The sequence below is a fragment of the Salvia splendens genome, chromosome 13 (genome assembly GCF_004379255.2).
Source record: "Salvia splendens isolate huo1 chromosome 13, SspV2, whole genome shotgun sequence".
Lineage (NCBI taxonomy): Eukaryota > Viridiplantae > Streptophyta > Magnoliopsida > Lamiales > Lamiaceae > Salvia > Salvia splendens.
In genome coordinates this window covers 4811389-4825992 of record NC_056044.1, presented here as the reverse complement: position 1 = coordinate 4825992, position 14604 = coordinate 4811389, and the positions used below count along the sequence as shown (strand labels likewise).

Here is a 14604-nt window from a genome sequence, read left to right as displayed (position 1 = left end):
CCACTGTTCCAAATCCCGGCTCAATTACTTAACTATCGAATATCCGACCAGAAGATTGATTTACCACACAAAAGTTTTAACATCAGATGGATGCCTCTAAATTGACATGCTGAGACATACTACATTGAGTCACCATATGGATAAATGAAGAACCATTCTTGATGCAATCAATACACTATCATGGGATAACGTTCTATGGTTCTAATTTGAGGTTAATTTATGTAATGTTATATATTTTGTACCAAATCATACAAGTCACTGACGAATAAACTTTAAAGCTTAGCAATGGCATAAGCAGGCAACCTAAAGTTTACAGGGAGTTTCAGATCTTCCCAGTCAGCATCATCCACCTTGGAGAAGTAACGGTCCACCATTTTGTCACTGATCGACTCTAGCTTTGAGGGCGCCCACTGCAAAACCCGGAAACAAGAAAAGGAGGGTATCAGCAAAAAGTCGTGAGCAAAATCTTCGTTTACAGATATAGAATTGAGCATGCACCTTTGGATTTCTATCCTTGTCCACTAGTATAGCTCTGCATCCCTGAATTATGAGTAGTTTTTTCTCACAAGTTTAATTATTGGAAAGTGTATAGAGTTGAAGAGTTAAGAGTAGGTGCATAGGTACCTCAACGAAATCCTTGCTGACTTCTCCGAGCATCACGTGACAAACCATTCTAAACTCTCGGACAAGGCATTTGCCAATGCCCTGGAGCCTTCCTTCTCTAATCTGGAGGGGAAACGTCAGACGTTAGAATCATGTAAAATTTTGAAAGCAAACAGAAGTCTGCGTAGGCTATTAGCTATGCCAGAGCCCAACAGATATGAGGAATCCGAAACTTCTGAGAAGTCAAATAATAAATCTAAGAATTCTCACTGAAGCATACCGATCTCAGAGAAATTTTAAGGCTCATAGGGGAAGCTTTCTTCAGTGACTGAATGGTGGAAGAGATCCAATCGTCCTTCTTGTCAGCGGACACCCTTTCCTAGAAACATGAAATTAAACAACATGATGAGAAAATGTAAAACTAGAAGTAGCCTGGGCAAAAAGCACTTGATCAAATAAGTATGCATTGTCCCTTACAAGAGCTTGAATAATATCTTCGACTGTTCTTCGAGAAAAGCATTTGTTGATGACGTCCAACCTGCAGATACCGGTGCATCATAATCGGTAATCCGATTGAAAAGTCTGGTCTGTGCCCAGACTACTAAAGTAATCACATAGAAAACTAGTTATGCAATTTTTTTGAGATTATAGGTTACATATATACCATTAAAGGAACAAATATGACAAGACAGACAGATCACTCATAATTTATTGATGGACTACTGAAAATTAAGTCGATCAAAGACCATGTACGGTATAATCCATTCAGTTAGTAAAGTAGGGGTGATATTCAGAATATCCATATCGGGAAAGATTTTCTAGTTGTACCAAGAAAGAGTAATTTGATACTATAGTCCAGCATAACGAATTCTTCCAACATGAGGGTGTTCGAATGTATATACCTGTGATAAGCACTATTCTTCTTCAAATTCGGAGCATTTGAAAATCCTTCAATTACAGAAGATATAACCATTGGATCACTGGTAGCTGCTTTTACAAGTGCTTCTTCTAACAATGGCAAGCTCTGTCCAACAATGGAAGCATATAAAAAAATTAAGACATACCCTATGATCTCCAACGCTAAAATATTCTACAACTACACGGTAAAGACAAAATTGTGCATCGGTCAAAAGGGTAGCCTGAAAAGGAAAAGAAACATTGCATAGGTAAGTAGTCAGAGCATATCACTGGAAAATTGCTCTGAAGTTGGTTGACATAAATTAGAAAACAAACTAACAGTTGTCCAACTAAGAGATGAGGTCTGTTAATATAATAGTAAGGAAATGTGCTAGAAGACAATCTGAATATGGTAAGCACTAATCAGAATAGATGCACTCGGTGCTTGGCTCTCGCGGAAGGTCTGCCAGCATATTCTTGTTTTCTCCAAGTTTGCTTCTCATTTAGTTTTTTGTTCCTCACTCTATAAAGTTATGTTCGAATTATCTTCTTCTCTAAATACTATTCACTCCACCACCACACCCTTATACTGGACATGGAATCTCTTTGTTTTATACTAACATAGTAACTACCTTACTCGTTCAGAAGGAGTTTGAAAAGGATTATACCTCTGATTGAACAAAGTGAGTTGCCAGACCACATGCAAGCATTTCAGCGCCATCTAACCTTGCACCTGTCAGACCAACATACTCTCCTGCCAGGAAAATTCCAATTTCCAAGAAATTAAATAAATAAATGCTATTGGAGCTCATGCTTTTCCAACATAAGACCAGTAGAGAATGCAATAGATATCAACACCGTAAAACAGTAGAGAAAATGAAAGGAAAATGTGTATGCATTCACGTGTAGTTTCTTGCGAAGGTAAGACATAAATATAGTAAGCTAAAATTCGGAACCATCTAATTGGAATGTGAATGCATGGAAATAACTCATATATTTGACTATACAATTCCTTCTAATAATTTCAAGCAAAAAAGATGCATATTTATAAAAAAATTACTGGAAAGGTACTGTGTTCTGTATATTATCCTCAAAAATGATAAGTGGAAAGAGAAGCAAAGAGAAGTTACCAAAAAATCCAGGGAGTCTTGACAAAAAGTAGGAGGCACCAATATCTGGAAAAAGTCCCAAAGCTGTTTCGGGCATAGCAAAAAGCTGCATGAAGGTCCGAATGTCTCTTAATAAAACAGCAATTTTCTAGACTATCTAAATAGTACAAACTTACAACCATGTCATATCAGATGCACCAATGTAAAAAAAACACCACTCAGTTTAGATTTACGATGGTTCCTATAATTCAGATGCTAATTTTTGTGGGCGTAGCAAAATGATAAAAATGGATTGTGACAAAAATGGATTGCTTTATAGGACGGGGAAAGTATCTTTTATTAAGGTACGCATGCTAATAATGATGAGCGTTTGTCATATGTGATAAAGTTAACTATTGTCAACATGTATCAAGCAAAGATCCCAAATTCTTTAAAAGTTAAGAAGATCAAGATAAGTACCGATTTCTCCGTGGCAATGCGGAATCTACCATGTACAGAAACACCTGCTCCTCCTCCCATGACAATTCCATTAAGAATTGAAACCTTTTTAATGCATTTTTAAAGGGAAGTGAGTCTTGCATCATTGTTTAAATAAGAAAGGTAGCCAACAACCACAAATAGTTATGACAAACATAACAAACCAAAATGTATTTTTTTTCTAAACAAGCACCTGGGGTTTGATGTATGTAGCTATGACATAGTTCAATGTGAATTCCTTTCTGAAATATTCGGCACCCGATTTCCAATTACCTGATGCTCAAAGGAAAGTGTCAATCATTATCAAGTATATGGAAAGAGCTTTTAGTTATTAACTCAAAAATGCTGACAGCATAATTCCACAAGCAACAATTCCAGGAGCAAATGTATGGAAACAGGAGCAGACAAAAGAATTTCAAAGACAGATATCACTCGGATCCTAATGACTAGTCAAAACCTGGTAGCAGCCATATTAGCTTATTAAATACCGGTATCCCAGAAGAACCAAAGCACGCATTACTTAGTTAAACCAAACTAACTGCAATAGACCAAAATCAGAAACAAAGGGGGCCTAATGGCCATCAAATCAAGAAAATGTTTCAAATTACTAATATCCATTATACTTACCACCAAAAATTGGATGCTTGTATTAGTCTCAATTATATAAAAAAATCTAATACACCAACTTCTTAGCATTCTGAAATTATAGCCAAGATAAGTTACACATAATCCACCATTTTGTGTCAACTTATATGCATACAACATATTCAACTAATAATCAGGTTTTGTGCGATAGCCTCCAAATGCAGGTTGCAACCTAACATTGTTTTTTGATCGACTAAAGGAGTTCATGAGGTGTACCACTTATGGAGAAAAGAGACTTTTACCTCGATTAATATCATAAACAACTGCTGCTACATCACCTCCGGCACAGAATGCTCTCCCCTTTCCCTATCATTATTTCAAAGAGAAAGAGAAGACAAAGATTAACAAAGTACAAACTACAGCATAGGAAGATCAGTACACTAGAGGCCCACATCCTTAAACACTTCATCACTGGCCTAGGACACAAAGCTCAATTTGATGGAAATATACCTTTACAATTATGAATTTGACAGAAGAATCTTCTGCGCAAGAAAGAAAAAGCTCCAACAAACGAGACACCTAGAGCAAGATCAGAAACAACTTCAGCACATTATCAAACTATGCTTAATCAGCAAAACAATTCATCTAACTATTAAACATTAGTAACTAAGGAAAATGAGAATGTAAGCACAGGAAATATTAGACAATTTCGTAGCATTAACAAAATACTTTCACCGACTCAAAACTTTCTTTCTAGAGATGAGTTAAGTCCAAAAAGCTATCAAAGTGGAAAGATAGATGCAGCACCGTGCACATGTTGTGAGCAGAAGAAAGCAGTCCAAAAACGGATACAGGAGCATAGTGCAGAATACAACCAAGGTTAAAAGGGGAAATATTTGTTTTGATGTAGTTTTACCAATTCAAGGCAATCCAAGTTCCTATATTCTTAGAACAATGAATGGCTCTCATCAGTGATAGCCGGTGATGTTCTATAATTGCATCTATTCATTCAGCTAAACCTATAAAACAACCAAATCCAGAAACACTTGGAATTCGTTGCACAGTCCCCCCTTATTCAAACTAGTAACTACTAAAAAATCTATTCCCTAATCAAAAGTTGAAGAAACAATCTTCAATTACTAAATCAAAATCTAAAATAGTTAGGTATCAACTACAGTCAAAACACTCCCACAAGCTCCCATCAACTTAACCGAGCAGCCATTGATCGACATAAGACATACCATTACAGCCGAAAGTGCATTAAGCTGCTTAGGCCTGTTCAATATAAAAATCCTCCCACATGATCTCTCTTCCACCAAAACCTGCAATTTCAACATAATTTATAAATATTTAAGTGGAAACTAGACGACAAAACAAACCCACTACACTTATGACTGCAATCAGGAAAAATTTCAGCACAAGACACAATTTTTAGTTGATCGGAGCAAACGAATCTAGTAAAAGGCCATTTCTTGATTGTATACCGAAAAGGGAGGTAGTTATACAGCGACATGGAGAAGCAACAAAAAATTAGGAACAATATTAGAAACTTAGAAATCGAAGAACTATGTGGTGAGATTTCACATACCTGATCGGTTTCTCCATTGGTTGAAGCCATTGTATTGCCCAAGGTGGTTTGATGAAGAGGATAACAATCAGCAAATGCAATATTAATACGTCTCTGTTTTCAATAAGCTTTCACTGAATTTCCAACCGAATGAATCAACAAAAACCGGATCCATTATATGCACCGAGCCAATCGATTTTCAAATATAAAAATGAAATTATCACACAAAAATATTTCTCCCTCTTTTTATCTTTTTCTTTATCTATAAAATAATTAGGCCAGATTGGAGATCAAAGGAGTTTAGGCTTTTTTTATTAATTATTTCCTCATATTTTAAATATCCAATATCCAATATTCATTAATTAATTAAACGTGTTGCTGATTTATTTTAAATAATTTATTTTATCACGAATTTTATAGTTCCAAACAATTATTTATTGTACTGAAACAAATTCCAAATGATTCGTATTTACGTGTAATAAAACCTTAGTCTTCTTAAACACCTCAAGGGGATATGATTAACATGACCTCGATCAAGAGTCACGATGCGATTTAATGTCATAACAATACTAGCACATGTAATCAATCATTATTACTCCCCTCTATGAACAGGTGCCCTATTTTTTTCATTTTGATCGTCTACGAACAAGAGTTTCAGTTCATTTGAAACTAGTAGTATATACAAGTGAAACTCATATACCACTAATTTTTTTACACCAACTTTTCTTAACATTTTAAAACCCGTACCAGAAAGAATTGAGACTCACATCACTAACAAAGGTAGTATTACCCAAGATGTTAGCATTAAGTCATGTTACAAACTTCACCTATTAATAAGTCAAAGTAATACTCAGAAAAGATTAAAGGTTCATTTTGGTCCTTAACATATTGCGATTTTTTATTTTGGTTCAAAACATTATCTTTTGAATTATTCGGTCTCTCACAAATAAAAATGGGTCACATTTGGTCTATTTTGGACGGTTCCGTAAAAAAAATTGATGGAAATTCCAAATTTGGACGAAAATTCAAAAATTTGACGGAAACATGCCGACTTCCGACTCCCGGTGTTTTGCCGCTGCTGCTCACCGTCAAGTCGTCGTCTCGCCTCCTCCCCCTCTCCCTCACCCTCGACCCCTCCATCGACCACCTCCCCCTCGCCCTCGTCGTCGTCCAGGCACCCTCCGCTACGGCTGTCTCCCCCCGCCGCAGTTCCACCTCCCCCTCTCAAATTGTGGTTGCAGCAACACCGAAGGCGTCGTCGTCGCTAATTTTGCAGGAGATTAAATCGATCGGATACACCCCCGATTGCGGCACCTGCAATTACCTATTTCTGACTCTTTCGAAAATCGGTCAATTCGCCGTCTCGCCTCCTCTCCCTTTCCCTCACCCTCGACCCCTCCATCGACCACCTTCCCCTCGCCGTCGCCGTCATCCAGGAACCCTCCGCTACGGCTGCCACCCCCCGCAGCAGTTCCACCTCCTCCTCTCAAATCGTGGTTGCGGCAACACTAGAAGGCGTCTACGGGGGATTAATTGCTGAGTTGAGCGAGGCGAGGAAGGTGGACACCGTGGTGGAGGTGGTGAGGGAGATGATGTAAGGAGGGGGTGAGGCTGAGGGATGAGACGGTGACGACGGTGGGTGAGGCTGAGGGATGATGGAAGGCGGACGTCGTGACGGAGGTGGTGAGGGAGGTTTGGGTTTAGGGTTTCCGTCAAATTTTTGTCAGAACCGTCCAAAATGGGCCAAATGTGACCCGTTTTTATTTGTGACGGATTGAATCATTCAAAAGATAATATTTTAGACCAAAATCAAAAAATCGCAATATATTAAGGATTAAAATGAGCCTTTAGTCCTCTGAAAATTATTTAAGGATGCTCAATATTATATACATTAACTTAGAAAAATAGTTCTGAGATCTCGTCTTTTATGTAATCAACAAGAAATATTATCTCATTGTAGTCCTTTCAGTAGACTACATCAGTGTCAGTCGTCATCCCATATTAAAAGACTTTGGTCTTGAATCTTGATATTGTATCCTTCCACAATAGGTAGTTTATTTCTTACATAGGTTTTGAATATTATTAATTTATTTCTGCAAGGAATTTGGTAAGTGATCATATCGTGATGAAGCGATTATCATTTATTCGACAATATCATTACTGTTAGTCCTATATTTTAATTATTTTTATTTATTTATTTTTACTCTATCCGTTATATTTTCTTCAAATACCACTTCTTCAAATTTAATTGTTTAAAGTATAATTACAATAAAATAAACCTGAACATGCATATTTATTTATTAAATAGTATTTCTTGTATTTTGAAAACCATCTAACGGTTATATATATGAACAACATTTACATTTTTTTTGGGTAACTTTATAATACCGCGTATGAATGACATGTATATATTTGGAAGAAAATTTCCAATAGTTTATTACAAAAAAGTTTTGCAATAATAAATACTCCATCCGTCCCAAGCTACTCGCACTTATTTCCTTTTTTGGCGTCCCAAGTTACTTGCACACTTTCCATTTTTAGTAAAAATTTTCACCTACAGCCGTCATTTTTTACTTTTCTATACACTCATTCCTTAATCTCCGTGCCGAAAAGGAAATGGACGAGTAGCCCGGGACGGAGGGAGTATATGTAAGAATGAAACAATATACAAATATAATGTATTAATAAATTTGAATCTCGTTAAATAGACAGGCTAGAAACAAAGTATATGGGTTTTTAGTTATATGTGAATATCATAAAATAAGGAATATAAAAAAATGAAATGAAGTATGTTAAATTTTTTAAGTCTATGCTATGGAGTGAATATCTCGTTATTTTCCTAAAGCGAATGGATTTAATTGAGAAATCCCACAAGTGTTTGGAGATAAGATATGGATTGACCCTCTTATCTTATTATCTTCCTAAATTAAAACAAAACACCCATATACTATAAAATGACATTAATCTTCAATTCATCCACACATTCATATGACTACTTCCTATGCTACGTATGGTATTCTAAACCAAAAGATATTTTAATATTTTTCACATTCTAAAGTAATATAAGTACCAAAGATATGTAATAAATATAAATATAAGTACTTAAATCAAAATTGTGCATATACTATTTTATCTTTTACCTCAATATAATATATACATCAAATTTATTTTAGTTAGTGTTGTATTTCATTTTTTTTAACGAAAATCAATAATGATTTATGATCTATTTCTCTAATAACTCGAACCCTCGATTCACTTAATAGATGAAACATCTTGTTAATTGAGTTGCGCTTCGTTATAGTGGTTTATTTCCACTTCATGACGCATTAATTCTAATGAATTACTCATATTTTTTTATTCTATCACGTCACTTCTAAATTTAATTTATGAGACAATTCCAAATAAATTAAAACTCCACGGCTTAACATTTCAGTTTTAGATTTTATGGATTTGACCAAAATCTGACAAAAAATTATACTCTAAAATACTATTCACCCTATTTACTATGGGATGAAATGTAACCACGCATCATCACAGCCGCACATCAGGTGTCATCAAGATCGACGGCTGGGATTTGGATCACAGCCGCACATCAGGTGTCATGAAGATCGACGGCTGGGATTTGGAGGCAACGTTCAAATCTGTTGGGAGGCCGTTGCAACTGGGATTGCTCACCGTTGGAGAAAGCGTGTACACTTCATATATAAAGGAGAGATCAGATGTTGCACACGCAGAGTGTGGAGTAACTGACGTGAATCGATTCTTATTTTCACTTGCTTAATTAGCTTTGGAGAGAAAGTGAGATTAGAAGTAAGTATGGGGTATAGGGTTGTGTTCATAGCTATTGTAATCTTCAAACCATCATCAATAAAGCCATCTTCTTCCTCGCCCGTGGACGTAGATAGAAAGATCGAACCACGTAAATCACCGCGTATTTATCTTCAGCATTGTGTGTGTGTGTGTTGAATCGGTCGCCATTCGCAACACTGTATACATCTTGAGGTACTTATTGCTATTTATTTAAAATGTGAAAATGTATTAAAATGTTGTTCATAGCTATAGCTTGGGGGTATCAATTATCATAGTCCCAAAAAAGTTGGAAACATGCATAGTACCTAAATTGTGTAAAATGCAAAAATCATAAACTTTCCGTACGTAATTTTTTTCACATACCGCTAATTAAAATGCAAACAACAAAGTTTAGTGACCATTTATATAATTCACTCTTATATAAATGTAAATTATTAATGATTGTGCTTATCCTACATCGTGAAATTCGAAGATACATCATTAAAATGTTTCTCCTTATTACCAGAATAGACGATAATAGGCTTTATTAAGCTTGGAGTCTCGAAGTATTTGATAGAAAATATAAGGTTCGGCTTGCTAATTAAAATAACTAAGATTGAGTGTAACGGTATTTGATTCGACTCGATTCGATTCGATTTCCCTCCTATCCAGGTCGAAATTAAAATATATCCTTATACATATCAACGGAGAAATACCTAAAAAAATTAGAATCTTTAATTATTTTTCATTACTCACTTTATTTTTTGTCATAGACATCTAGACTTTTTATTACTATCCATATTCAATTCTTTTCTCCATCTAAGAATTCGGCAATGATGATGGGATAACAACATTTGAAATTTCAGATGAAAAATAACAAAATATTTTACCTGAGCAATTAAAGTACAATCATTATTGTCCAAATTATTTGCTGGACTTAATCCATAGACATGTAAAATAAAAGTCCAAATTTAGATAAGTGACAAAAATTTCCATCATCGTTTAATTAAGAGGGCTAAAGAATAAACATCAATTTTCCTCTAATGTTCAGTACAGTAGTTTCGAGGGAATTGGCTGGCAGATTCTATTAATGCATTAAAAATAATAAAACTTATTAATAATTTTGTTTTTTAGATGATCTAATTGGCACATTGTCAAATTTTGCTCATTCGATAAAGAATTTCATATAAATCATACCATAAATTGATTAAATATAGCTTCATTTTTGTTTACGTAGAAATATATAAATTTCAAATCAATTGAAATATAGATTAGATTATAGCATTTGTTTTTGAAAAACAGTTCCAAAACAAGTGTCGAATTAATTCAAAAGAACATCATTTAGTATAAAACTTAAGTAATTTCCATAATTAAAACATAAATTAAATTTATATCTTCATAATTGAAAACTTAAATCTTACTCCATTACAATGTTCAATCCAAAGTAATAAAAAAAAATAAAAAGATATACATCCTTGATGGTTAAGAGCAAAATAGAAAAAAAGTACTAACTAACATTTTTCATTTTCTCAAAGATATGTTATGTTATTTTACATTTTGTAAAAATAAAAAAAATGTATGTACTCAATTTTCAAGGTCAATGCAAAGTGGCACGATTTATACTAAATATTAGGTGTAGGTTCAAATATGTATGACTTTATCACAATGTTTTATTACCCAAAAATAAATCATACGAATACTACTCGACACACAGTAATACACACACTCTCTTTATGTGTCGAATCTTCAATGCTGTTTTGATGATTCAGTTTTACGCGCTTCACACTTCCACACTCAACTCAGCGAGGCAAAGTTTGAGGGATTTTGGAGTAATGGATTCGCCTAGTGAGAAGGAATGGCTGGCATGCTGTGGGAGCGCCAAATTTGCACAAGAAATGGCTTCCGCCGCTCCATTCTCCAATTATCAACAAGCCGTCGATGCTGCCAGAGATATCTGGTTCAATAAAGTATCCATCTCTCTCGCTGATCTCTCTACATATCATTTCTCGCATCTATTGACTCAATTTTGTGCTTCTGTAGGTGGATGTGAATGGATGGCTTGAAGCGTTTGCTGCGCATCCTGCCATCGGAGAAACCCCTTCCAAAACCGTCAAGAGTCAAACCAGTGCTCAGTTCAGTTTCTAGCTCTTCAATTGCCCCCCCCCCCCCCCCCCAATTTTAATACCTAATTTACCTAGTGTTTGTTCGTGATTTTTGATAAACCATTGTGATTGCAAAATGTAATTTTGCCCTATTTATTTTTTGATTTATGTGGTTATCCTATGTTTATAGCGGAAAGAATAGAAAAAAAGGATAATCTTTGATAGAGAATTTTGATGATTTATGTGGCACAGTGTACTTTAGATATAAAAATCATCTTATTGAGGAATTTACGTATCTTAAGAAAGAATCCAATTCATACACTTCTCAGTAAACAGTGGCTTTTTTGGTTTAACGTCTCTTTTGATGTTTAAGCCCTGTTTGAACTTCTGTATTTATTTTATAAAGAAAACTATTATGTTTTGAAAGAAGTAAAACAAAAAAGATTGGGGTTATATACGTCCAATTTCTGATTGTACTTGTTCGATGTGGTGAGATTTGTTCTTCTCATCTCTGGGAGTAGATGGTTTTATTATAAGCCTTGAAATGATAAGTTGTTTCTGTAACAGGTGGAGCAAGGGAGAGCAATCGACTGCCTTGGCAACTGCTACCGATGCTACATTGCAGGTATATACAGTTTAACGGGTGTGGTGTTATGTTTTTGTAAGTTATCATTTGTGGATGATTTTGAAACCAAATTGAACAACTTCCCCTCAGTTATAACTTATAATCCCGAGTCTACTATTTTAGTACTCAATATTGTCCCAGGACGGTCGCAGAACAAATATTCCCCTATACTTTGGCATTTCCAGGATTATTGGGTCAACTCCCGAGATCTTTTTTCTTAGTGCCTGTTTGTGCAGTTCTGGGCGTTTTGTTTGTATTATACTAGAAGTAAAAGCCCTTTCATATTTCTTTTGTTTCAAACATTCTTATAATTCCTAATGACATTTGGTGAAGTGGAAAATTTACAAACTGAGAATCAATGAGATGTAAGTAAACATGAACTGGATGTGATAACATAGACATGCAGATTATGCAGAAATGTAAATTGTATCTCTGCATGCCTTCTTCAGTTATAACCTGCCAAGGCTACATTGTTCTCTTAAATAACATTTTTCTTTCGTTTAGATGTTTGACCGACTGTATTTTGTAGGAGCTATATGATTGGAATGCTCGCTACAGGCAAAAGTTTGGTTTTGTCTTTCTCATATTTGCATCTGGAAGAAGTACCCCTGAGATACTTGCTGAGATTAAGGTAAATATCTCGTTAACCTTTTGAGATCATTGTCCATGTAAGAAGATAGATCTTATCTAGTTTAAAATTTGGTTTGATGCAAAAGCTTTTCTCTAGGTCTGTATTGTACAACTCATATTCATATAATAGCGGGAAATGTGAGAGATGTCATCTTCTTTTAATTTTTCCTTTACTTTATGTAGTTGGATCATGAAGATTGTAAAACTTTGTGTAATGTGAATCCATTTTTACTTTATCAAACAATTTTGCTTTGCACCAAGTGTTTCCTTGTCTCCATAGAAAAATAATTAAATTTTGTATGATTTTTTATTTTCAAATTTTCAATTCATAATTTGATAGTAGTTTTTTTTTCACATCATAAATTACGAGATGATCTTTCTTTCGAGTCCCAAATCTATAACACCTCCTAGTGTTCATTGGCTGCTTTTGTCCTCTTTTATAAATTTTTTCATAATTGTCATTCATTACTTTTATTGGGCAGCAACGGTACCATAACAGGCCAATCATTGAATTTGAGCTTTCGGCCAAGGAACAAATGAAGATCACTGAACTACGTATTTCCAAGCTATTCCCAGCTAATGCAACTGTTGCTTCTATCACCAAGACCCCTCACAATGCAGATGTGGTGACAAAAGCAGGAGGTTCTGTGTCAGATTGGCTATTTCCGTTTCTAATCTTTAGTTTATGCTGGTCTGTGTTTTATCTGGTTTCTTCTCGTGTTTTTGAGTTTTCGGACCCTAATTTTCTGGAAAGGGAAGAACTTTAAATCGACTAGAAGTTGCTTTCTCTCCACTTGGAAGTGCCATTGTAGTGCGCAGGTTGCGGTAGTAAATTGTTCCCAAAATACCACCAATGTAGTTTATCTCTTAATTATTTTAAAGAAAGTTGATAAAGGATTATAAACACTCTCCTTACATCTTATTTTTTCTCATGTTTTGAGATAGTTATCCTGTGACTTGTACACATTATTATCTAATAGATGAAACACAATAAATGGTTAAAAAGGAGGAAACATAAATTCTGTGTGTGTGTGTGTGTGTGTGAGAGAGAGAGGTAATACAAACAGAAAAAAAGATTATATATGTAAGAAAATTGAATGCATACATTGAAAATTGTTGTTGCCTATATGTCTGCATACATGAATATGCATCTGTTGTAAATTCTTCATATGTTATATAGATTTCTAACACAAGATTTGTGTACTCTGTTTTAAGATTTTAAGTTATGGTGATCTGATGCTCTCTTCGTAACTGTAGAAGATCGCATAAGTGTGATTGGAGGCCATTTGTCCACTGCAAAGGAGACTCCTGCAGCCGAGCCCCCGAGAGCATTCACTAGAACACGTCCACCAATCACAACCCACATCCTTGATATTGCTCGTGGTGCCCCAGCTTCTGGCGTTGATGTGCGTCTGGAGATTTGGGCAGACAAGCAATCACGGCCATTGTTTGGCAAGGCGGATTCGGGGCTTTGGAAACTCGAGGGTGTGTCAAGTACAGACAGAGACGGGCGGAGCGGTCAGTTGATAAGCATGGTGGATGCTCTCAGCCCCGGGATATATCGGATTAGTTTCGACACGGGGAAGTACAATCCTGAGGGGTTTTTCCCTTATGTTGGAATAGTGTTTGAAGTGAAGGAATATCAGAAATGGGAGCACTTTCATGTTCCATTGCTGCTTTCTCCATTCTCGTTTTCCACGTATCGTGGGAGCTAGATTCTAACCTCTTTGATAATGGGTGTGAAATTGTAATTTTCCATGTCCAAATCTAATGTTTTTATGGAGATATTGAGGTGTATTTTGAACCTTAGTAATTGTGTATCCACGCCTTTGCACATGGTTAAAACTTAAACATAATAAATGAAAATTGTGCAATTCAGTACTTACGTTGCTCTAATTTTGTTTTGTAACAATCTTTTTCAGTTAATTTTTAATTAAAGGATATATATGTAATTGTCATGTTTAAATTGTTTTATCCATCTATGATTTTACTTAAATCTTGTACTTACTGAAACTCTTTAATTTTGAATATAGGAGTGCAATTTAATATGAACACTTAATGAAATAATTGTACGAAACACATTCTGAAATCAGAGATTGCCATGAATTTCCATTTTATGGTGTCCACTTTTAAAACCGATTTCATGGACAGGAAATAAACTCTCTTAGCCATTTATAGGGGAAAAACTAAAGAAACCATAGTCAAAATAATTGCCTATAA

General features: G+C 35.2%; 2 protein-coding genes across 4 annotated transcripts; one reads left to right on the top strand and one right to left on the bottom strand.

The window, feature by feature from the left end:
* Positions 1 to 117: 117 nt before the first annotated feature.
* LOC121762504 (3-hydroxyisobutyryl-CoA hydrolase 1-like) lies at positions 118 to 5488 on the bottom strand. Of its 2 annotated transcripts, none has more exons than XM_042158394.1 (14): positions 5260 to 5485; positions 4913 to 4993; positions 4182 to 4250; positions 3974 to 4037; positions 3280 to 3359; positions 3069 to 3152; positions 2631 to 2715; positions 2169 to 2254; positions 1506 to 1627; positions 1081 to 1141; positions 884 to 982; positions 625 to 726; positions 499 to 540; positions 118 to 410 (listed from the first exon to the last, which is right to left on the bottom strand). In XM_042158394.1, the coding sequence occupies exons 1-14, from the start codon at positions 5287 to 5289 to the stop codon at positions 273 to 275; spliced, it is 1143 nt and encodes a 380-aa protein (XP_042014328.1). In that variant the 5' UTR covers positions 5290 to 5485; the 3' UTR covers positions 118 to 272. The 2 variants fall into 2 exon arrangements, with proteins under 2 accessions (XP_042014328.1, XP_042014329.1); XM_042158395.1 differs by having other exon boundaries at positions 269 to 410; positions 499 to 532; positions 5260 to 5488.
* Positions 5489 to 10697: 5209 nt separating this feature from the next.
* On the top strand, positions 10698 to 14265 carry LOC121762384 (uric acid degradation bifunctional protein TTL-like). 2 transcript variants are annotated; one of them, XM_042158249.1, is made up of 6 exons: positions 10698 to 10994; positions 11068 to 11159; positions 11697 to 11754; positions 12284 to 12385; positions 12867 to 13026; positions 13645 to 14265. In XM_042158249.1, the coding sequence occupies exons 1-6, from the start codon at positions 10761 to 10763 to the stop codon at positions 14097 to 14099; spliced, it is 1101 nt and encodes a 366-aa protein (XP_042014183.1). In that variant the 5' UTR covers positions 10698 to 10760; the 3' UTR covers positions 14100 to 14265. The 2 variants fall into 2 exon arrangements, with proteins under 2 accessions (XP_042014183.1, XP_042014184.1); XM_042158250.1 differs by having other exon boundaries at positions 10701 to 10994; positions 13642 to 14265.
* Positions 14266 to 14604: the final 339 nt, after the last annotated feature.